This window comes from Vidua macroura, chromosome 17, assembly GCF_024509145.1.
Source record: "Vidua macroura isolate BioBank_ID:100142 chromosome 17, ASM2450914v1, whole genome shotgun sequence".
Lineage (NCBI taxonomy): Eukaryota > Metazoa > Chordata > Aves > Passeriformes > Viduidae > Vidua > Vidua macroura.
Window position 1 is genome coordinate 12,109,739 of NC_071587.1, and position 24,483 is coordinate 12,134,221.

A 24,483-nucleotide genomic window follows, 5' to 3' on the forward strand; every position below is an offset into this window, starting at 1 on the left:
GTGAAAAAGATAATTTTGATTTCATTGTTCTTCAACTTAAATACAGCTGCCATTTCAGCCTTTGCTGTTATTTCATCACACACCCAGGAAAGCACCTGCAGGGACATCCTTGGTGGCAGATGTGGGGCTGACCTGTTTCCACCTCTGGCTCTGGTGCCTGGCTATCAGATCCAGTAAACATTTCTGTGTGTGCAGAAAGACCCTCCACAGCTCTTCTGTAAAATGAGTCTGTTAGCAAAGTTTACCTGAAAACAACACTAAAGGCCATGTGGCTTCAGCTTTCTGAGAAATTTTTGTCAACCAAGGAGTTGCTCTGCAGCTCCCTGTGCTCACCAGAAGCTTTGCAAAAGACCAAATGAAATTTTGGTTGGAGCATCAAAGACATTGAAATACACTTACATCTTGTTCTCATATTTTGGTTCTGCTCTGACTTGCACAGAAGCACAGGTCAAACACTTTTATACAGAATTAAAATTGTTTAGACTTTTGTTGCACTTTTGAAGTGATTAAATTTTGTTGTGAAGCATTTTCTGGTGTAGGCAGAGTTTACTGACGCTGTCCTGACCTTGGAGACGTGTGATATTTTAGTGTGCAGTGGCATTTATGTACCCAACCTGGCTCAAATAAATAGGTTAATTTCCACAAATTAAAGGCCAGGTTTCAAACATAACAAGGTGATACAATGATTCTGTAATGACCTTTAGGATTCACAACTGGGGCAGATGCCTGGGCAGTCCTTTGTCAGCTGCAAATCCACAACTTCTACAAATTTTTTTCATGTAAAGTGTTAGAAGTTTTGGGAAAGAAATAGTCAGGTTTGTAGTTTCACATAACACCAAAACTCTGAATACATGGGACAAATAACAACTGACAGATTTATGATAAAGAAATGGCTTGAAATACTGGATTATATTCTTTGCACATCCCAAATTAGTGTCTATCAAAGTATCTCCTGAAGTAAAGGTACCTTAAATGACAGAATGTACAATACAAAACCCCTAATGTCAGGATAGAGTTAATATTCAGACATTGGAATGAGAGTCAGGAATGTCCAACTGTAGATGCTGGACAAAGAATTTATTTTGATTTTCAAAATCAAAACATGGCTCATCAGGATTTGGATTTCACTTCATACAAACATCCAGTGGGTATTTGGTGCTTTGATTCTTTAATATAACTCTTTAAAAGCCAGTGAAATTCCCCTTTTATTTGGCCTAAATTAATGTAATTTAATTGCTACTAAATGGCATATCAATCATTATTATACCTGTTTATATAAATCAGACAAGAATAAGATCTTATGACCTTAAAATAAACTGAAGAACCACATACCACATGATTAAAATAAACAAGAGATACAAACCTGGCAATGACAAGAAAGCACACTGAATTTAAATATTGTTCTTACAATTATCTTGGTTGTCCAAAGAACAGTGTACACAGGTTATGATTAGTAGCTAAACTACCATTTAACTTCAATTTCCAGAGTCTGATTCCAAGTTATTCTTTATTCTGGTTTTTAAGTGAAGTGTCTGAAGTTACTTTGCTATGTGTTCTCCTTCTGGGGTAATCTTTCCAAAGGATATGACTCACTTCTCCATTATTTGTAAAGAGTATGGAAAAAAAGTAAAATATTATTATTTTGTGGGCATTTGGAAATGGATTTAAAAAAAAAAAAAAAAAGGTGGGATGTTGATCATTGTGAGTCATTTCTTGGGAAGAAGGGAAGAACAAACACTGGCTGCTGCCTTACTGCTGTGAACGCCAAGAACTTAGTGCTGACTCAAGCAGTAGATATTGATGGCTGCAGAACACAAAGGAGATCTTGCAGCAGGGTTAAAGAGGAAAACCTTTCCCCTCTAAGTGATAAGGGGTTAGAGGGAACTGCCTGTGTTGATTTCTTGGAGGTTCTTTTTTTGCTTAAACAACCTTCTGGTTTGAACACCTTGGCCAGTTAGAATTACATCGTGCAAACAGTTGCTGCAGCTCAGTGAGTTTCCTCCTTGGTTTCCAGAAACCCTGGCAAATCTTCAGGTGCACAATGAAGATCAAGAGTGAACTCAGGGCACTGAGGGAGCTACCCCAGTAACTCCCAGAGCAATCACCTGCTGGCTCTGAGCCTCTTTCCCTGGTTGGTGCAAATACTGGTATACACAAAACTGAAGCAATCCATTGTAACCCATTTGCATACTCATCAACTAATGGGAAAGCCCTGTTTTGATACCAAAACTGATTTTTCAAAGTGACTCTGTGTCACTGTGGCCTTTGTGTACTTTATTTCTTTACTAGGAACTACTCATGTGTGTAACTGCACAAAATACCTGCAAGGCTCACATTTTATGTGTATTTTATGAGTAGAGGTTCTCATGGAGAAACAATGCATTGCCATTCCAATTTCCAATTAATATTTTTAAATTATAGTCTTATTAGTGCTAATAAAAATAGTACATGCTCTGTGATCTTTATCTGAGTTTATTCATTGTTATTTCTAAGTTACAAGCAGAAGCTCTGAAGCAGAGTTAGCAGCTTGGATGCCATGGATTCAATGAAGTAAAATGAAAATGTTCACACTTTCCCAAAATGCTTGTGGATTTTTGCATAAATAGCAGAAATGCTCAATAGTCCAACAGTCCACTACAGGATACCTCCTTAGGAATGCAGATGGATCTTTGTGCCTCTTTATTTCATAATGTCACTCAGAGGGCTCACATGGTCACTTCATACTACAGACAGCTCCTTTGCAGCTTTGGATTTGATAATCGTGTTCAAGTGCCAGTGCTGGAACACCTGATCTCCAGCCAATAAAGCCCTGGGTAGTTTTAGGTACTGGAGGAGATGGAAGCACCTAAAATCAAAGTAACATGTAAAACTGAATGATGAAAAGGTTTTTGGTTGAAGTTTCTATCATGCAACGTTGTCTTTTGTGCTGTAGTGTTCTAAAACCAACAATCAAGTAATTGTTTAGTAGTGTATGTTGGAATGATTTTTTTCCCAAGTTTGGTTCAATACTAAGGGCTTTAATTGCTTAACATTATTAGAATTTTTTTTATTATTATTATGTATAGAAAAAGCACAAGCCAAAGATAATTATTATCATCTTTAATTAACTTCTGTTAACAGGAGAAATAGTGTTTCCTCCTTGCTGTAATATATTTGGTAACAATGCAGCTATGGAATAATAATTTTAAATCCAAATGCCAAAGAAATTACTGACCAAGCTGGCTTTTACATCAAGAACTATTTACTCATTCTACCATCCTTCTACTTTAAAAGATGGGTGAGCAGCAAGTTAATCTGCAACTAATCTAGCTAAAAAGGAAACAAAACAAAAGCCAACAGACTCTGTTCAGTGACTGCTGTGCTTACTTTGGCTGAATCATCTCAATTGGGCACGTTCTATCATTTCAGCATCTGGGGACTTAGCAGAGAAATACACAGCAAGAGAACAATGTTTCAGTTCTCCTGCCAGAGTTGCTTCACTTTGTTCTTTGGCCAAGATCAGAAAATGTTTATGATATTTAGGTGGAGCAGTTCCTCAGAAAAGATAATTTTTATGGCCAAAAGTGCCACCCACTGAGCAGGATAATGAAGGAAATCATGTCCCACTTTCGGTCTGGGGGAGGGGACTATGCTGAAGCTTTTATTAGTCTAACCTAGAGAGAACAGATTTGAGTGTTACCACAAGGTAAATGTGCAGAAAGACAGTTCTGAAAAGGATGTATGAAACTTCACTCTGAATATGTAAAGGGTGACCTAAATCACAGCTAACCCTTCTCTTCCTCCCAGTTCTGAGGTGAAATGGAAGCTCTGTTCCAACGTGCACCAGGCTCTGCTCGCTTGTGGAGCAGCTGATAACTGCAGGGTTTGTTAAAGCACCGACACCCTCACAGGGCTGGGACTCGACAGGAGCTGCAACTGGACTGAGATTGCAGGTTTGGGACAAAACTGAAGAACAAGTAGCAGTAATGGCAGAAATTATGCCATTTCATTTCTTTAACACAGCACTAGCACTAGCTCTTAAATAGCACTTTACTCAGCACTAGCTCTTAATTTTTATTTTAATTTAATCTCAATAAAAGCTTTTACTACTTCCTTAGCTTATCTCCCCACCCTTGGAATCCTTTGAAAGAAAGCTAGTTCAGCAAGTAAGAACTTCCAATCTCCTTTATTGGACTAACCTTCCTTTCCATTAGCATATTCTGCTTCCCCTTTTGTGAGTAAGTTCCTCTCCCAGTGTCACTGTTTTAGCTGCTTGTGGACTCACCCTATTCATTGGTGATCCTGACACACTGTATTTATAAATTAAACCATCAGTCACATTCTACTCTCCAGCTGGTTGACAGCTTTAAGACTCTGAATGTACACATAAATCATATAAAAGAAAATAATTATGACTTGGCTTATTAGAACTGGCTTCTTATTAATTTGTGGTACTGAAGAGGACAGTGGTATTGTCTCTGACAAAAAGCAGACTCTTAAACAAGGGTAGAAAAATTACAACCATATCCAAAGGGCAATTCCTTGTCTTAAAACAAATGCTTTTAAACCATAGTTTGGCTTTCAAATGCAGTTTACTTTGACCTTTAGTTAAAGACCCCCCTCTGTAAGACAACTGGTTTTCAGAGCTTGCGTGGTTTCTTAAAACAGATGTTGCTGTACCGCAATTTTAAAATCTAATTTTCTAACCTTAATGTATTTTTCCACAGGTGTCACAGGTCGAACCTGCAGGTGATCTGGAAGCTGTAGCTTGGGCTTTGCAGATTCTTTCTTTTCATCTCCAAGCAACTAAAACCAAAACATAGTTAAAAACTGGACTCTTTATCTTTGGAAATACACTGTAATATGTGATATCCACACCATTCCCCTCATTGTTGCATATGAACTTCCTGTTCTTTCCACCTCAAGCAGGATTACTTATTTCAGTGCTTTGGAAATTACTGGATTTTTTTTGTTTCAGAAGACATGCAAACTCCAGTTATAGCTATGCAGGGGCTGCATCAATCCTGTTCTTTAGCAAGGAAATACTGTGGTTCCAAATGTAACATCATGTGCTACTGTATTCTAATATCTAAACATCACTGAGAAGAGACATCACTCCAAATATTTTCATTTGTTGTAGATTCCCCCACTGACAATTTAATTAGCTGGAACCTTTTCCCCTAGATTTTTAAAATACCATATGGAGAGACAAAGGGGAAATATTTTCCTGTCAGTGTGCATCTAGTACTTGTTAGCACTATTAGGAGTCATGCTTCTCAAGAGAAATAGATCAGAATATGCACAGCATATAAATTACCACCTGATGTATTTTATCCAGAAGAAAACTGAATATTTGAACCATTTCAAAAGTAGTGCAGTTGCTACCTTGGATGCCTGCGTAGTAAAGCATATTCAGTACACTTCTAGTCTTCTGTGCTCTCATAGTTTCGTGTCCAGATAAATTTGTGCACAAGTAAATTTCATGTGTTGCTTATAAGCCATATTATATGTAATTCAATTTTACCTCTTTAAGAGGTGTTTTCAAAAATCCCCATTTTTCAGCCCATCTCTTTGCAGCATCTCTTTCCCTTTCAACATGCTTCTTCCTGAAACCAACACAAAATATTTCAGATTACTTTGAAAACTTTAATTAAAAAAAAACCCAACATGCCATGACTCTGATGTCACAAAGCACAGCACTTTAGCTGGAATCTTTAAACTTCCATCCCCAAACAGCAAGTTTATGTACAAATTATCATTATCTGACTCAGAGCTAATGGGAAAATACTTTCCGGAGGTTTAAAGCACTGCATGTGAACGATGAACACTGCATGTAAACACTGTTTTTACACATGTACACGCTTTTAAATTATGTTAAGAAGCGGAGGTTGAAAAGTAAGCACCAATGTCCTTTCATATATACTTTCATATATTTCATATATACTTTTCATACTGTGTTGACTGACGAGATGCCCCGACCCCACACCCGGCGGGGAAGGAGGGGTGCACTGGAGCCAGCTCTAAAATCCCTGACTTTTTTCCCCAAGGCACGCTTCACCCAGCGCACACGCTCTTTAAACACAGAACTCCTTCAGCGCGGAGCTGAAGGTGCGGAGGGGAAGGTGGGCGGCAGCAGCAGCAGAGCAGCCGCGGCTGCCGGGCCGTTACCAGTAGTTGTCCCTCGCTATGAAGTCGGTGGGCTCCATCGGGCCGGGGCCGGGGCCGCGCCGCCTCAGCCCCGCCGGGGCCCGGGATCCGCCGCGGCCGCTCGGGCGTTGCGGGGCAACGGCGGCGATGGCGGGAAGGTGTTCAGCGACACGCTGGGCAGTGCCCGCACACTCTCCGAGGGGAAGGACCCCCTCGTCTCGTCCTTTGGGCGCTCTCCGGTGGCACCGCAGCCATGTCTCAGGGGGAAAGAAAAAAAAAAAAAAGCAAAATAATTCCCGCTCGCTGCTCAGGCGGGCGCGAGACGGCCGCGGGGGCAGCCCCGGTGGGCGGGGCTCGTGTGGGCGGTGCAAGATGGCGGAGGGGCGGGCCCAATGTAATGAGAGGGGCGCGCAATAAATTAACGGCGGGAGGTGCCCACAGGGCCTTGGAAGGGAAGGTTTGCCTTCTCTGGTGTTTTGGAAGCACCACAGCCATTTCTCCGGGAAACAAAAGCCAAACATTCCCACTCCTTGCTCTCTTGAGGCTCCTCAGGAGGCCTGGGGAAGTGGTCGATAGTTTTTTTTTTTGTGTGTCTTTAAATTAAAGGAAAACACATTTGGGTTAAGGTGGTTGAAAGGTTCTTTTTAACCTGCTGTCCTGTTCTGAGTTCCTCTTGCTACACACCAAAAAAATTTTTTTTGATAATTTAATCAGGAAACAACACCAGTCCTGTGATAGAGTGTGTGTCTGATCTCTTTTTCTGATAAATGTACAAGATACATGCCTATGACAGCAGTTCTGAGAAAAATCTCAACATACTTTATGGCTTCTATGTGAGAACCCAGAATATATTTACAGCTTGTAAAGGGTTCATTGTGTTCCAATATATTAATTTTTTTGGTAATTTTATTTTCTTGCATTTGCTGAATAAATTATTTCAACAATGACTGGAGCCAACTGGCTCTTTGCCCTCGTGGGTTTAAATGGTTCCCTGACCTCTTTTGTGTTGTCTGGAAATTGACTTGTGTAAACACCCTGGAAATAGTTAATGGGACTCTCACACTACTGGGCACTTATTTTCCTTATTAGAAAATAAATGCAGAAAGGTTTTGACTTCAGCTGAGTGGTTTAGAGGCAGTGTGTTTGAATGTTTAATTACTAGACTTCTTAAAAAAATTCCGAAGTACCTAAAGCACTTAAATATTTGAATACAAGAAGACTATATACATTTATTAGTTGTTTTAGAAATACTAAGAACCTCGGAGTAAGAGGAGAAGAAAAATGCCTTCTGTAGTTCTAAAATAGCAATGAATACTGTTCTTCTGGGTCTCTGAAAAATCATTAAAGTATCAACAAATATTTCACTCACACATCATTTCTTGATTCTCTAATTGATAATTAGGCTTGCAATTAAATCAGCTGGGTCTCCTATCACACCCATAAATGCTTACTCATTGTCCTACTTAATTAACTCCTGCTGCTTTGTCACATTTATCTCAGGAGTTTTCTTATTGCTTTGATGCTTTCCTTGAAAAAGATAATTTGCTAATGAAACAATCAGATCTGTAGTTTACTGTGTCAGGGCATAAAGTGCACCAGCATTTGTCAAGAGAGACCAAACTTCTTACACTAGCACTGTGGAAATTGTTAGAAACGAGACGCTTGACTCAGCCAATATATCACGCAGCAATTCAATTTATTAATTAATATGGTAGCGTATGAGCAAAGACAGCGCTGGCTACAGTGGTGGGGGTTTTCCCCTCCAACTGCACACTGATTGTTGGGCTTGCTGGTGTTTATTGGTCATATTCATGCATATTCATAAGCTTCCCCCAGTAGTTTCCCATTTTTACGCGAGCTTTCGGCGGTTTCCATTTCTGCCTTTCAATGTCACAATTCTATACTTTCGGATCATAAATCTATGATGCTGATGTTTGGTTCCTTTCCAATTTCTACACTCTATTGTTCACATCCCAGGATGTGTGTCCAGATGGTGGGGTCCAGCTTCTATTTTCTGGGATCATTAATCTATGGTAGTGATGTCCAGCTTCCCCTTTCGAAATCATTAATCAGCAACCTTGATGTCCATCTTCCTTCTCCAGGAGCTTGGGATAGGGTCCCTTCTCTTTCTGTTTAAATCCTTTATACATTCTAAGGCTACAGTTTAAAATCCTTAGTACTCAGCAACATTCTAAAGTCATAAGTCAAAAGTTCTTGCAAAAACAGCTTAAGACTTATAATTGTTATTTGCTAACAAAAGACTGGTTCAAAAGCCTTCTACCATGCTTTCCTTTATTAGAACTCATCTTTAAACTGTCCCATGGCCGTGTTCCACACATTTCACAATTACAACTACACAGCTTGCCTTTATTTACCTGACACGGAACACAACTTTGTATTTCACAAAATGGAACTTTGTCGTGTTCAAGTCCCGTGTGTGCCCAGTAAATCCCAAACGTTCCTGCGGTGCTTTGGGTGTCTGGCAGCTCTGTGGGGGCAGCTGGCAGCGCTCTGCCTGGGCTGTTGGGCTGGAAAAGTGGAGCAAATGCCCTCCACTGATGGCAGATAACAGCAGAGGAGGGGGGAGTGAAGATGTCCCTGGGGAAACTTGCAGTGGGGTGCACCAGTGTGTGTTCTCTGAGTTTCTCAAGGCCTGCACCTCACACCCAGAAGTGCCATCTTCACATCTAACATTTGAAGAGCAGCTTCGTTACATTCTTTCAGCTGCACCAATCTTGTGTCTTCCCCTCCACGTCAGCAATGTCAGAACCCCTTAAAGTGAAGCTCTCTGCTGAGGTGTTTATAGACCATTTATAGATCCATGTGTATCTGTGCTTAGGCTTTTACATTGAAGATGTTTACAAAAACATATTAGTTAGTACTGGCAGTTTTGGGTTTGCTGCTCCACAGTTTACAATGTGGGGTGTGGAAGTCTAGAAGAGGAGTATTTGAGCATAACTTCGGTGTCTTTTTGTAATGTTTTTACATAATATTTCAGATGTAGGCAGCCTGAGACTGCCTTGTTATGATTACTGTGATTTAAGTAATGAAATCCCATTGACACAGTCTGGTTTCATGTAAAAAAGCCCTGCTAAAGTCTATCACATCAAGAACATGTTAATTGGAGTTCCTGAATTTCCATTTATGAACGTAATCCAACAGCCTGGTTAGAATCATTATATGTTATGGCAAAATTTAGAACTCTCATCTTACTGTGGCTGTAATTATCCAGTGGCTTTTGAAACCGTGAGGGCATGTTTGTTTTCCCAATGATAATATATTCCTTTTTTTATCCATAAAATGGCACTTAAAGCTACAGTTTTATGCAGATTTCTGTGCTTGAAAAATTCAATAATTCCTGGAATTTTATTTGGTTTTGAGCAGATTCATTCCTTTTTATTCAAACTAAAGATTTACATGAGAGACTGCTTTACAGTAAACCTGATGGATATGCTTATATTTCTGTTCTGGGTGGAAGAAGTATACATGCCCTCCAAACAAAATTATTTGTTCTATGGACATGGAGACCTTTGTCACTTTCCAAGTGGAGAAGGTGTTTCCATTAAAACCCCTGAGTTCCCAGCATTGTCTCAGAGCACAGCTCCCCAGTTCTGGTTGCAGAGAGCTGGCAAATGCTGTCCTGATGCAGTTTCAAAGAATACGGCCACCACTTGTAGCCACTGGAGAAATTTCTTGTAAATGCCCATGTGCAACACTTAACAGAACTCTCCTGCTGGTATGAGAACTACCTAGGCACCATATGAATTCAAGATGAAGGAGAAAGACACAATTTTAAATTTTATTGCATTGTATAAATTGAAATCAAACTCTTCATGGTCTTTGAAAGTATTTTTTTGTTTCAGTACAGCTCATGCTTCAAATCAGAAAGCGTCTCCTTTTTTCCTTTTGCCTGAAAGGCAGGGGGTCTGGGACATTTTAATAGCTTTCATAGCCTACTCTGCAAATATATTATTGCTGCACAATAGTTTCTTTGCATGAGAATTGCTTAAATGTTTCAAAAAGGATTGGAAAATATATTTCATGTTTTAATTTTATGCACAGAACATTAATGAGCAGTGCCCCTTAGAGACTTGCTGTCAGTTTAACATATTCACAATAATCTCAACACAGATGTTGTTCCATCGAAATCCTTTTAGAGGGAAGAAACCAGTAATTTTTCCTTAGAGAATGTCAGAAAATATGTTATTGTTGAAAATTACATTTTGCTCCCAAAATGCTATATAAAAAATCATTGCTAGGAAGAATAAGTAGCACATTGTTTCTGAGGTAAAATGCATGTGAAACTTTCTTGAGCCTCCTGTAAATTTTAAAACAAGTGAATGTCTGTTAGTCTCATGCAATTTTGCTTCCCTTGAGGGTGATTGCCAGCAATAATGGGATATCAGCATCTAATTGTATTCTAATTTAAGAGTGTATTTGTTATAAGTTCAAATTTCTCTATTTGTAGCCATCACATGATGAAGTTATTGTCTCTTTTGGATACATTTTCCTCTGCATTCTCTGAGCATATAAATTAAAATACTTGCTAGAAAGAAAGTATGTACTTAGAATAACAGTTTTTGTTGGAAAATGCTTTAAGTACCCTTTCTGTTTTTTGTTCTGTGATATGCCTGTGTTTTCTTTTTTCTCTTTGGTGCACTCATGTTGTATTCTGCTTGCTTGGTCTGGCCTGAGAACAGCTCTGAAATTATGCTGGTGCTATAAAAATGATGAGATTGTAAATATCATGTTGCTCAATATTGGAGGAAAATTTTTCTGTTCCACTTAATCTGAACTGAGGTTGAGCTGCAGTGGAGAAGCTGTAGCCAGTTCCCTGGAGAGACCTCAGCTATATGGGAGTCGTGTGTGGGTAATGTGAAAGAGGACATTTGGGAAAGTGTTGGATGACTCAAAGCAATGGTTCTGCAATTTTCCCAGGTTCTAAGAACACTTCTAGGACTGCATAATTCAAAGCATAGTTGGGAGTGGAGTACAGAGTGCACCATCAGTTCTGTGCAGAGAGAGCTGGTTGGGATAAGTCCCATCAGGTTTTTCAGAAGTTGTTTGGAAGAGGAGGCGGGTGAAACATGAGGGTGCAGGTCACCCATGACCAAAAGCAGGAGAATTTCCAGTTACAGTCAAAGGAATGTTTCAACCTCTTCTTGGGAAAGAAGCAGGTCCTGCAGCCCCTTAGTGGGTACTTTGACAGAAGGAAAGGTTGCAGTTACATAACACAAAGTGGGATCTTGGTTTCCAGTCTATTTTATGAGTCCTCATGCACAGAATGGCTGGGATGATGACTCAGTGAAACTTCAGGATACTGCAATGGAATATCCTCTATGAAAATGTATTTATTTTGCAAAGGTAGATATCTGCATCTCCAATAGCTTTTAATTTCTCTACTCTGCCATTAAGAACAGTACAGAGAAAAACTCTGTTTAGATGATGGTAGAAAATAGCTGCAAAACTAAGCAAACACAAGCAAGACAAAATTTCCAAACATTTGCTTTAAATGGGATACATTTTACATAAAGTAACAAGCCTGGAGAATGAAATTCCATTCTGTTGTAGAATACAAAGAGAAAGAAATGCATTCAGCAGTAATCTGTTGTTTTAATAGCAGCAATGGGTGGTCTTGGGATTTAAATTATTCACACTGTCATGCTCATGTCTAGGTTCGTCCTATTTTATACTTAGTTGCAGTCAAAATGCTCAGTTTTTTGATGTATGCACTATAGGTAATGTTGCCACAGTGAAAATGGTTGTACAGTGCTGTAGTAGGAAAAAGCATAAATCTATTTTCCCAGTAACAGTAGTATTGGTACTGGTAAAATATAGGCTGTTAGTATTAAATTCAGGTGAGGATCTTGTTGCTTTTCTTTATCCTGAAGGTAGAAAATATTTTTTTCACTATAGATTTGGAAAAAAGGTTTATTGTTATTAACTTCTTCATTCAAGGTTTGGTAGCTTTCTTTGATCAGATTTGCTGCTCCTTATGTAAACGGTGCCTTTAAAATGAACCTGAAATGTTCATTGCTGTAAGGAAAATCAGTGCTTAAGTAGGTGGTGTAACATGATATATGCAATAAATAGTAAAAGATAAAATACCTTAATGTATCTATAGACCTTGGTTTAATAGTGCTTTGACTAACCTGGATTATGACATATAATTTGACACATACACATCCCAATTCAATCAAAACCTCTTTCAGTGGCATCTTAAATAGTACCCACTCATGCAGACTTTCACAGTAAAGTAATTGTGGGGGAAGGGGGAGTTGTAAGAACAGAAAGAAAGTTTACTCTTCCTCTTTATAGTGAAAACAAATGTGTTTTTCTCCAGAATCTGCCAAGCCTGTGTTTTAATGATTTAACAGATGGAGTTGGCACATGTGAACCTGGAAGATGCATCTGTCTGATTTTTCCAGTCTGAGGATTTTTTAACTGCATTAATGGCACAGACAATGGTAAAATATCACCTCCCCAGGCTGCTTTGCTCTCCTAACACATAATGTCTTTTAAGGAAAAAAAAAAAAAAAAAGTGATAGGAGACTGGGGTGAGCAAAAGGCCAGAGAAATGAGGATTTGAAAAGTTTAATATTTTCTGTCTTTACTGCATTAAGCTTTTAAGCCTTTCACTTTGAATTTCATGTGTTTATGGTGTGGAAACAGAAATTCTACCCCGACAACATTTTGTGTGATCTCAGGGTTCTATTAATTAATGGCTTTAAATAAACATCATTTAAATAAGGTGATCAATAGCCACCAGTGCTTTGTCCTGTGTAATTGAAATTGAGTGTTGCTTTTCCAGTTTGATAATTTTAGGTTTTTTGGGGGTTAGTTCTTGCAAAGGTTCTGCTCATGTATAACTTTAGATTTAGCAATCTCATTTAGTCACTTGTACTGTTCATTCAATAAGGCAATGCATATGCTGGACTGTTTGGAATGAGGGCTTTAATTTGAATTTCTTTTGGACTGGACTCCTTAGCACTCATCTGGATTTTCTGCTGAAACCAATGCTAAAATCCTGAAGTCTCTTGGTTATTTGCCCTGAGCTCTGGGATGACACTGCAGATGACCCAGTGTGGTCCTTCCTACCTGACCCATTCTGTGAGTCTGAAATGCCTCACCAGTTCACAGGAGCGAAGTAAATGATGTCTCTGTAAGAAAGTCTCCCTTCTGAGGAAAGTCTTGTCCAAAGGCCAGGCCAGTACTCCTGTGAGCTGCCCAGCTGCTGGCACTAACACTAGGGATAAGTGCTCTTGCTTGTGGAAGGGTCATTCATTCTCATTCTGTTTATCAACAAAAGTGTTGTGATAAAATGAAATTATCTGCTCTGGGTTGTGAACTGTCCAGGACTTGCTTGAACAGCACCATGCTTTATGGTTCACTTCAGTTTTACTTTACTACTGCTGAGAAAAAAGATTTCAAGAGGAATGCATTTCATTGTTAATGAAATTAGCACAGCTTTTCTGTCTGTCATTGAAAAAATTTAAGATGACAGTGAAAAGGGCAGAAAAACTTCTGCAAATGCTCCAGAGTCTCAGTTTTATTTTTTGCTGGAGGACAAGGTCTAGTGATAGAGCTGTATATGAGAAATGACTGCAGTGATGTGCTTCACTTATCTTTGATTCCACACATGCCACAGTAGGATTTACTCACTGGTCAAATGAGGGATGGTATCTCTGCCTGTGAAATTTGCTTGGCTGATGTTATCACATTATGAGTTTTCAGAAAAATCTATTGAAAGTCCATGCAGACACCCCACCTGCACTTCCTGGTGAAATGGGGAAGGAGGTGGAGCTTGTGGTTCTACAGCTGCATTGTCTTATCTCTCTCATCTCCTTCCATCTCTGTAGCACTCCAGTCTTGATGTCATGGATCTCTTTGAGACTCTTAAATTATTGAAACACATTAGGTAAGCGTATTATTTGAGGCTGCTTCTCCATGTAGTGACATTTTGTATGGCTTACCTTGCCTGTTTTTTGTGTCTAATGAAGAGACACTTGCTCTGGGCTATCAACCATCATGGGATTCACAACCCTTTGGAGGTGCCTCTTTCACCTGATGATAGTTTAGGCTGCCATAAATTCATAGCTTCAGGTCATAGTTAGGTGGGCTCAACATTGCTTCTGCTACCTGTCATCTAAGTACACGAATAGGAGGGTTTCAAAATACCCTCACAAAGTTCTAGAAAAAGACTTGAGCCAGTGCAGAATCACACGCATTTATTTCAATAGTCTTACTCCTGATTCATGTTAGGTAGAGACAGAATTTATTTCTTGATTTTTAGTGAATCAGAGAGAGTGCTAAGAAAGTCCTGCATTCAGAAGCACTCAAGTCCCAGAAAGGAGGTGCCAATTTTCTGCAAGCCTGGGATACTGAAAATATCACTGCATTAACCATAGCAGATATTGCTGTTTATTTTCTTAATGCCCTTTTGTATTTTAACAAATGGCTGTAATAATTTTCATCCTCATTTTAAGGTTTGATTAATTGGTTCATTGTGTTCTTTCTTCAGAAGGAAATGTGTTACTGATATCCCTTGGTATGAGTGACATATGGGTTCTAGCTGAAATGATAGAACGTCCTTTCATTTAGCAAAACAAAAATATGCTTGGCACTCTGTTCTTCTTTGCTTCTCTTCCAGCCAAATTTAATTTGTGAGAGTGATGTGGCTTCTTTGTCATTGGTTATAGTGACAGAACTTCATCTGGGTGAGATTCTTCATGCTTGTGAGGTCAGGTCCATAGGGTGGCAGCAATAATGAGAGAGGTGCTGTTTTCTCTGTTCTCTTCTGCCAAAGTGTTTAATGTTGCAGCTCAAATCAGCCAACAAATAGAAAAGGATGCAAATACCTGAAAACATGGGAATGCCCTACTCTGTATGAGTTCTTTCCTTCCTTACAAATTTTATGGTAGCTATTTTTCTTTTAAAAATTCTGTGTTTTATTTTAAGATAATCTTCTAGAACACTGTAAGGTGAAGTATGTGTTAAGGGAAGTTGCCTTGAAATGCAGCAATGGAAGCGACTTATATTCTCCAGGATTCAAGCCAGTTAAGAAACTGGATTATTCCAGAGTTTTTTTCTATATGCTTTGCTGTATGTGAGAATACATCCACTGTGAGCCTTCATTTCAAGCCCAAATGTTCTCTCAACACATGGAACCCTGTTATGAATGAACATGGTGCTGTTTGTATCCCACTGATTGTTTCTTCCTTGTGTGCTTGTCACAGCACTGTTAATTATGGGTGATTATTTTAGGAATCTTTGGAATGTCATGTACATTTTGCCTCTCCAACAAATTCCAAGTTGTAAGGCTGTTGCAAGTTCAGGAATTTTTATTAGCTTTTAATTCCTTATTTTATTTTGGACACTGGTAGGTAGGGTACTATATTCATTCAACTGTAGCTCTGTACTATGTAACTGAGATGAATTCCATCTTTCAGAGAAAAGAATTTCTCCATTATTGGAAGGATGTTCTTATATAAAAACATTAAACACATCATGCACGCTGAATGTAGATCATATAAATTTAGTGTCTGGTCTAAGAAAGATGAAATGAAAAACTGCTTAGAACACAGGTGCTGCCTCTAAGTTATCTGGTTTGGAATTTATAAGTGTGTCCTGGATAAGGAGAGGCTGTGTTGCCAATTTTAAGAAACTTTTGGGACATCACAATTTTGTCTCAGAGTATGTGCGCATATGTTGGTGGTGGTTGTTGTTAGGAAACTGTTTGTACTCAAGCATGGATTTAGATTTTTTTTTTCCCAGTAATCTGTTGATTATTTTTTTTTTCCCAAGGAATAGAACAATTTGTGTGGAAAAAGAAAAGGTTAGTCAGTATGCACATGTAACTACCAGCTTCCGTGATCTTATAAACCTTTTTTTTTTTCACAAACCAATTAGAATGATGGCTTGGCCAAGCCAACTTTAAAGTGAATAAGTTTATGCCTCACATATAGTCTACAGTGACAGGATTTAAAAAATGTAGTTACATCAGCTTTAAAGTAATCTGTGATTCAACAATTAAAATATTAAAAGTAATAAAATTCTTGAAAGAAGAAAGATCAAGAAGAAAATTGTTCTAGGTGAATTTTCTTCCTGTCCCCAGTTTCAAATTCCTGATAGAATTAGGCTTCATTTAGTATTGAAAACTGAAGTTCTCTGTAATCTAGGAAGGACATGTCCAGAGAGAAAAGTGCTCTGTTTGCCATCTAAGTTTACCTGGAAATAATGACTGAATTGTGTTTTGAGTGGAAGAGCTGTCTTGCACCTAGATTATGGGTCTGGATCCCATGGATCAACCTCGGGGCACCTGAGATCTCCTTGGAGCTTAGAATAATTGCTGTGTTATTCTGGTTAATTTATTTAAGGTTTCATTTCTGTTCTAGAGAGAGGGTATAGAAATATTTCCTTACTTCTGTCATTTAGCTGATACCTTCTTAGGCATTCAGGACAGGAACTCTGTGTTGATCTCTGTTTTGTGAAATCTAAGACATGAGGAATTGTGAGGGGACATTTGGGTGTTACTGTATAACAGTAATAATCAATAACAAGTAAACCAGGCCTTCAATTTCCCAGCCCTCACAATGTTGGGAGTTCCCTATTCCAGCAGCCAGGTAAGCTCAGAGCTTACTCTGGTTCTAAGATTATTTTTTATAGTTTTGCTGTCCAATTTGGCAGAGTGAACGAGGTGATTTGGAAAACACTCGTGATTTTTCTGTGATAAGAAATGAGGTTTTCTTTTAAATAGCATGATAATTGTAGTAATAAACTATTCTTGGGAATAACTTTGAAAATTAACACCAATGCAAGATAAACTTAGTTTTGCATCAATATTTGTAAAAAAGGTATCAAAGCGCAGGTACTGTGACTGGAAATGCCCTAAGGCATCTCAGACATGGTACCAAGTGGAAGATAAGAGTGTCAGGCTGACCCAATCCGTGAAGTCTTTCCTGATTAATTTGATTAAGATTTCTCTTTCACTGTGATCATGTAGCAAAAGAGAGTCAGCCAATAGAAGCTTTTAGTACTAAAGTGTAACTGATGTAAGAGAAATGAACAACTCTTCCATCATGACACTGCTGGTTGCCATCTCCGTGGTGGTAAACACTGAGAGAAGACAAACACTCTCTGCAGCACAAAGTGTGACTGAATGCCTTTAAGGACTAGAAAGTGCTAAATGGCCTTTCATCACTTTAATCACTTGACTGGGTAGGAAATTTTTTAATGAAGGTCATAGGGCTGGAAAAGTATCATAGATGATCGTGGAAGTGGCATGTTTTGCTCCTCCTGATTTGGGGTTTTTCCAAAAATTGTCTCTGCAACCAGTATCTTTTTCCTCGGAAGAAAATACTTCAGCACAGTAATAGTAACAGAATCTTAATGTTCTATGTGGTATCAGATGGTGAAGAGTGGTGGGATTTTAAAGCAGTGATTGGTATAAAAAATCAGAATTTAAAGACTTTCTCTGTGTAGTTGTTTTTGTAATTTTGTTTGAGTGCCTTTAATCCTGTTCCCACTGTGTAAAATAAATCACTGGCATAATTACTGGTGTTCCTAAAGGCTGGTTGTGGCCTTTAGAAACCGGGCCAGAGAAAATAAAGTCAGTTTGACTGTACAGTGCTTTTTGAAAAGGTAGTCTTAGTTGTATTTTCTTGTGAAGCAGTCAGGAACTGCAGTCCAGTTACATCTAGACCCTAAACACTGGTTGCTTATCCCCATAATGACAATAAGAAGCCTCTTGGGTGACTTTTTGTGGGCATAAATCAAGTTATTTACTTGTCCTTGTTTGAAACAGAAAAAACTGAGTAGAGGGGGGGAAGCCAAGCAGCTCAGCTAAGAGATTAAGCTTTCATAAGAGGCTGGGATGAAGCCATATAATAAATTTTAGGCTGATGACCTTTCAAAGCGAGGCTTGGAGGGAGAGCAGAGATTAGAGGTTTGGCTTCATATCCACATAGAGTTGCTTGGTGTAATCCTATAGGGAGTAAGTGATTGCTTGCAAGGGTATTGTGGACTGAAGGAAGAATATGATATATTGAAATTTTGTTAATATTTGTAGTTTGGAAGATTATCTGGACTCAAAGAGGCTTGTCCTCTCATCTGCAACTATAGTAGTTGGAGGAAGGTTTATTCAGCTGAAACATGGTTGTTTTTTAGTTTTAATAGAAGAGCAGGGAGTTGTCCACTGCTGTCAAGAAGATGGTAATCAAGGGCAAGATATAAATCACGAGTTAAGTATTCAAGAGTAACAGATCTGAGGCAAGATGGCATTCATTTTTCAGAGATAGCTGAGCTCTTTTTTTGTGCAGCTGAAGTACTGGAGGTTGTAGTGCTTAGAGCACATTGATTGCACAGCTTTCCAACTTTGCTTCCCCTGGGCACACTGGCATGGGACAATGATGCTAATTCCTGTAATTGTCTCCAGTTCTATACACTCTCCTTTTGGTCTGCTGTTTTCTGCTATTCCAGGGACTCAGTTTACATTTACACTGGCTCATTACACAAGACTACCTTTAATATACATTAAGACTCCTTATACTGTAATTTGAGAGATGCTTTGTTGTTCCTTTCCTAATTGAGGCAATGAGAGCTGTCTGCAAAGACATCAGTATTAAACATCAGAAGAGAGTTTTTGAAGTGGAGCATGCATCTGATGAGCCGTGTGAGTGTTGCAGGGAAGGATATCTATGCTGGCATTAATAAATGAAAACAGCCCACCTTGTTTGAACAGAGAGACAAATGAAACATTTGTATCCTTGGTGATTTGGATGCTGGCAGAGAAGTTTGGTTTGTCACTCCTTTGACTTCAGATGCTGTCTTACAATTTTCTCTCAGAATATGTACCAAAGAAAAAGGAAGGCAAGGTCTGTTTTTTATTTCTTTACATGTTCAGCAGGAAGGCAGTGATTTGTATTCAGACACATCACGTTGCTACATTGCACAGTGTAATCCCATGAAGTGTGATAGGTCTTGAAAGATGAAAAAGTCTCTGCGGGACAGTCACTCTTGGGGAATTCACTTAGCAGTTTGTAGCATGGCTTTCCAAGTCAAATCAGAGCTGCAGAAATCCCAACATCTGTGGTGCATGCTCTTACTTTTTAAAAATCAAATATAAACATAAGCAGTAGGAGCCCTGTTCCTGAGCTGTAATGTATGAGCTTTGTCATAGTGTCATTAATACTTTGTGTTTCTCAGCACATGCTGACTGTTGACCTGTGACGTTTGTTATTTGGGCTTTGCAGGAGCTCATGCAAATGTTGTCTTCAGTTTCTGTGTTATATAAATTCATTCCTTTTTTGTCACTTTCCTCATCCCCCCCTAATTTTACTATCATTTGTAGCTTCTAGTGGACCCATGCTCAGAGTAAAGTACAAGTGGAGAAGCGAAGTTTTCATCTGATTCTGCATGAAGGGCTTGTGTACATGAATTTTAGACTTGGCACAAACCCATAAGGACTTTAAATTTGCTTATGTCACATACTTTCACAAAGCTCTGCAGAATAAGTCTTTTTACTCTGAGTTTGTCACATAATTTAGAGGTTTAATTACACTCATGAAACTGCTGAGTTTAGTTATAACTCACTGTTTCGTTAGCTGCAGGTGAGGCAAGGGAAGGCTGCAGGGTTTTGTGGTAAGACTTTTACTTAATATGCTGAGATCTTCTGTGTTTTTCCCATGACAGCTTGTCTGCCAGGTTACATTCCTGAGCTTCAAATATCACTGCAGCTAGACATCTCTTGAAACCTGACCCATTTATTCTGTTCCTACTCATCACATTTTGGTGTGGAGGCTCACATTTAACTTTTCTGCACAGGAAAAAGTTGGAGGAAACTACATTTTCACATTAGTTTTCCTTGAGGAGGGCAGAAAAGCTGTTCTGCAAAGTGGAAATTTTCTGATGATGCACAATTTGTTCAGTTCTCAGGATGCTGCAAATAATAAGCATGAGAAGAATGGAAAACAGTAAGAACAAACTTCTCACTTCTATGAAATCTGCTTTGTGGTGATGGAGCAAATTCAATTTGCAAATTCAAATCAGGTCCTAAAACCATATTGAGTAAAATAACCAAATGTTGCTTTATTGAAACATTTTAACCTGAGCATCCTAAGCATGATGACTTTGGCATACATGGAAGACCTTAAGAAAATCTCACTGTTTTGTTTAAGGTTTTCAGATTCAGAAAGAGCTTAAATGAAATTTAGCCTAGAGTAGAATACCCTGCAGAATGTGTCTGTGTGCACTTGAATGAGTGTGTAACTGCAGTGGAGGCTCCTTTTAGCCAGCTCTCTCCATATGGGTGAATTTTACCTGGGCTGTCTCATCCCAGAAGGCAGCAACAGCTGGTGGTGTTATGTCAGAAAATGGAAAATAACTTCAGAGACTCAAAGTCGCTCTCCAGCTTCAAAGCCAGATATGTAAGACAAGTGAGGGAATGGCAGATTGCAACAAATCAGTCTTTGATTAATCTCTCCTGGGCTGTTCAAACAAATTTGCAATTTTTACTAAATACAAGCTTGGTGCGCTTCATTGATGAGAACAGCATGTATCTTATTTTTATGCCCAGATCTCACTGCAGGGTAATGCCACCTGGCATCAGCACTGTCTTGAAGCTTTTCTTCAGTTTGTTAAAGACTTGATTTTGCAGCTGCTGATGCTTTTTGAGTGCCCCCTCCTCAATTGATTGTATAAACTTTTCTTACGAGCTGCAGAAAGCAGTGCTCCCAAAAGGAATAGGATGGCATTTCATGCATGATGAGCCCTCAGCTGGCTCTTGGGAGGAGCTGAACTTAGAGGCTTCTCTTTGACTCCTCACATCTTGTTCTGTAGCTTCAAAACCAGCAGTGGTGAGAGACTGATTTTAAATGCCCCTCAAGACTTCCCAGGGAGACATTGATGTAGTTCTGGAAAGAACTGTGCTTTGTTCCTGTGAGCCCTTTGCCTGTGTGGCTGCTTCTGGGCTGGGCTGGGTTCAGCAGGGCCACGCTTTTCTGTTATCCTGTGGAACAGCTGTGCTGCTGGAATAAGCTGCTGCTGGGGTTTTGTTAACACTCTGCTCTTCCACATCTCACCTCAAGGCTGGACAAATAAAATGGCATTAGTAATATTATCTGATGCAACTATCAGTTCCATGCCAAGTGGAATATCTCTTGAATTATCAATTTGTGCAGCTGTGGTGCAGCTATTGTGAAAGATCCCTAAGGATTTTCGTGGGCAATGTGGACAATGACGGCTCTTAAATTTTGCTTTCAGGCATAGTTCAACTGTCACTAAGAAATAAAGGTCAGTATAGAAACTAGAGTGAAATGTGAAGGCTAAATTAAGAAGAGAGAGGTCCACAGGCAAGTAATAACTCTGTTCTGACTATCTGATGAAGACAGACATAAGCATGTCTACATGCACACGTTTGCTTTTCTGATCTGTGCAGTGTTTTTAAGTGGATCTTCAGTTCTCCTAGGAAACCATCATTAGACTAATTGAAATGCTACCTTTAAAAGCAACAACTGCCATGATACATCTTAAAGGCTTTCAAAGAATCAAATGACATTCATGCTAGGAAATAAGGTACAGTCTATATAAACATTTCAAGCTCTGTGAGATAAACTATAAATGTTTCCAAAGCCAGTAGACTTTCCTTGTATTTTAAACTAAATTTTTAAATGATTTTGCAGTGTTTCCCAGCAAGGTGAGGGTAGAAGTAGGACTCGGTCCCAGAGAAATGATTTTTTTTTTCCTAGGGAGTATTTAGCAATGGGAGTTCTTTGATTCTCTTTAGAGAGGAAATGGCTCACAGAATAGTCACTACCACTATTAGTGTCTTGTCAATTGAGATAATATTCATCTTCTCATTAAATACGAACATGCAACTACACGTCTCTTGTATCTTTATGGAGCTCCTTCTCTTGTTGAATGTTCTACTCATTCACACCAGGCAGCCAAATTCTCTAGTACATATGTGTGCTTTAGGATAAAAGATGCATATGTTAGAAAGAGAATTGGCCAACAGTCAGGGAACTTTACTGAAAGGGCTGATTCTTTTTCCCTATCAATAACTAAAAAATAGTTCTAACAGTAGCCTGATATAAATTTGCAGTCATGGTGGTATTTGGGGAAGAACTTGGGGTTTGTAGGCTATTGGTGACTCTTCCTTCTGAACAGTGTTAGAGAGGATTTAAGTAGAAAATTTTTTGTCATAGCACCTTTTTTCTTATCATGGTCTGGGAATCGCATTGTCCTTCTTTCACAAGACCAGCAAGAGTCCATTTGGCTTCCTCTGAGGATAAAATGTGGTCCAATTTTGTTAAAGAATGTATTTATTCTTAGGAAGTCCTAACTTTTGCTTAATGGCTTGAAAATGCACACACATTTCAATCAAATTTGGTCCATTTTTTTCCTACAGATGGTGCTATTTTCCCATGAAAAATCTTATAAGTTTGAAAAATCAACTGCCTTCAATGCCAATTCATTTTTAGCCCAAAGGAAAAAGCCAGGATGTTGCAAGGACTGTTAGACTATGAAGCTGTGTTGCTCTGGTAGTGGATGGAAAGGAAATGGAAGCTCCCCAGTTCCAAAGCTGTCCCTCTCTCTTTTGTCCAAGCAACCTCTCAATCTGAGATCTGAAGTGCTGTCATACTGGAATAGGTTCATGCAGTGCTGGGATTTATTTCTGTGAAACTAAGTTTTGTTATTGAGTGCTCATGCATGCAAACAAGTGGAAAATATGGCTTCCAGAACTTTCTGTGGTTTTGTATTTCTGAATCTATTTTATCTCTCATTCTTTGTCATGACCCACTCTTTCATTGCTTTTGAAATATCCAATGGTCAAAACAGGGAGAGGTGACTGTTCATACCGCAACCCAGGAACTAAACAAGTCTGACTGTTCTCTTAAGGTACAAATTTAATGTATTAAATGCAGGAGACAGAGACTGAATGCTGACAGGAATCTTGTGCTTCTCAGTCCTTCTCACTCTCCTGGTACAACCTCACAGGACTTGGGTGATGGTCAGCCTGATAATATGTTCTGAATGATGTGTTCTCACTCTACCTTTTTCTTTTTCTACTGACAGACCATTGATTCTGTGTGCTCCTCTTAGAAAAATATCTGCAGCTATTTCTAACACATAACACAACATGACTGATCCAGCTCGTTTCATGAGATGTGACTGCTGTGTCAGGTAGGTATAAAATTATCTGTGAGGACACTCCTTGTAATAACAGCCTGTTGCCCCACTTGTGCCACTCAGTACTTTTTAATTTCTGTCTTATCTTGAGTATAAGTGGAGCTTGCAGTCTCCTGGATTGCCACTCATACAGAGAGCTGTTATGTGGGGAAAAATGGAATTTGATACCTGTATTAAAAAGTCCCCCCAAAAGTTTTTACATTTAAAGTCAAAGTAAATTCTAAAAAGGCAGCAACAGCCCATATTGTGTTTGCTGTCACTTTCTGAAAATCCCATTCCTGGTGTGTGCTGTGAACTAGTCTTGTTGGTGCTGATTCAGGCTCAGTCTGAATCAGAAATTTGTCAGGAGAAATTTCTGAGACAGAACCTGAAATGTCAAAAGGACAGTGCTGAATTGAGAGGAGTCGCCCTTCTCTGGAATCACGCAGTGGGAGAGCAGAAAGCAAATCTCATTTCTCCTCATTTCAGACCAGTGAGGGTTTTTTTTTTCATTTTTGTTGTTTTTTTTAAACTCAGTGTGTGTCATGGGCTGGCGAAGGCTGAATGTGTCCCTCTGTGGAGACAGTCGCTGCTGGAAACAGGCTGTCACCAGCAGAGTGTGTGACCAAAACAATACAGTTTTCTTTCTTTCCCATTTTTCTCCTTTCAGAACAACTCCTAGATGTTCTGTATACTGGCTGGCAGGAGGAAAAGACAGATGGTGTGACAGTGGGAGAACAGTCTATTTTAGCACTAATAAAAATGGGTCTGGAGATTCATATATGGCAAAAAAATTATAAACTGGGCATAGCAGGGATAAAGCAAGATAAGCAGTGACCTTTAGTGTTAGAGCTGCACAGGGTTTGTTTTTTTCTTTTGCATTTGAAATTCAGAGTTTTCAATTCTCCTACTGCAAAGTATCTATTAAAATGATGCTAGTCCTGGTGTACAGTTTAACTCCCATTTCAAATATCATTGAGCAAAATATAGTTTGATTACAGAAAGTAAAATATTCTCCTGTTCAAAAAGGCTTTTTCTCCACTTGTGTCAGTCCTAAAACTGCTTGCTCTGTGCATTTTGTGTGTATCAAAAACAGGAATAAAAATGGATCTTACCCCAATTTTGTGAACTTTGATGAGTTCCAGACAGTTCACCTGTCCTGTCTTGTGCAATTCTGAGGAGTCAATAATA

At 39.0% G+C, this 24,483-nt stretch overlaps 2 protein-coding genes across 7 annotated transcripts in view; one reads left to right on the plus strand and one right to left on the minus strand.

The window, feature by feature from the left end:
- Positions 1–2,456: 2,456 nt before the first annotated feature.
- On the minus strand, positions 2,457–6,282 carry C17H20orf85 (chromosome 17 C20orf85 homolog). The gene is made up of 4 exons (XM_053992572.1): positions 6,148–6,282; positions 5,504–5,585; positions 4,687–4,785; positions 2,457–2,845 (listed from the first exon to the last, which is right to left on the minus strand). The coding sequence occupies exons 1-4, from the start codon at positions 6,183–6,185 to the stop codon at positions 2,714–2,716; spliced, it is 351 nt and encodes a 116-aa protein (XP_053848547.1). The 5' UTR covers positions 6,186–6,282; the 3' UTR covers positions 2,457–2,713.
- Positions 6,283–6,444: 162 nt separating this feature from the next.
- Positions 6,445–24,483, plus strand: part of PMEPA1 (prostate transmembrane protein, androgen induced 1) — a 272,991-nt gene continuing 254,952 nt past the window's right edge. For all 6 annotated transcript variants that reach the window (XR_008439739.1, XR_008439738.1, XR_008439737.1 and 3 more), the window contains exons 1-2: positions 6,445–6,520; positions 23,200–23,307. The gene's annotated coding sequence lies outside the window, so the exon portion shown is untranslated. The remainder of the gene's footprint in view (positions 6,521–23,199; positions 23,308–24,483) is intronic.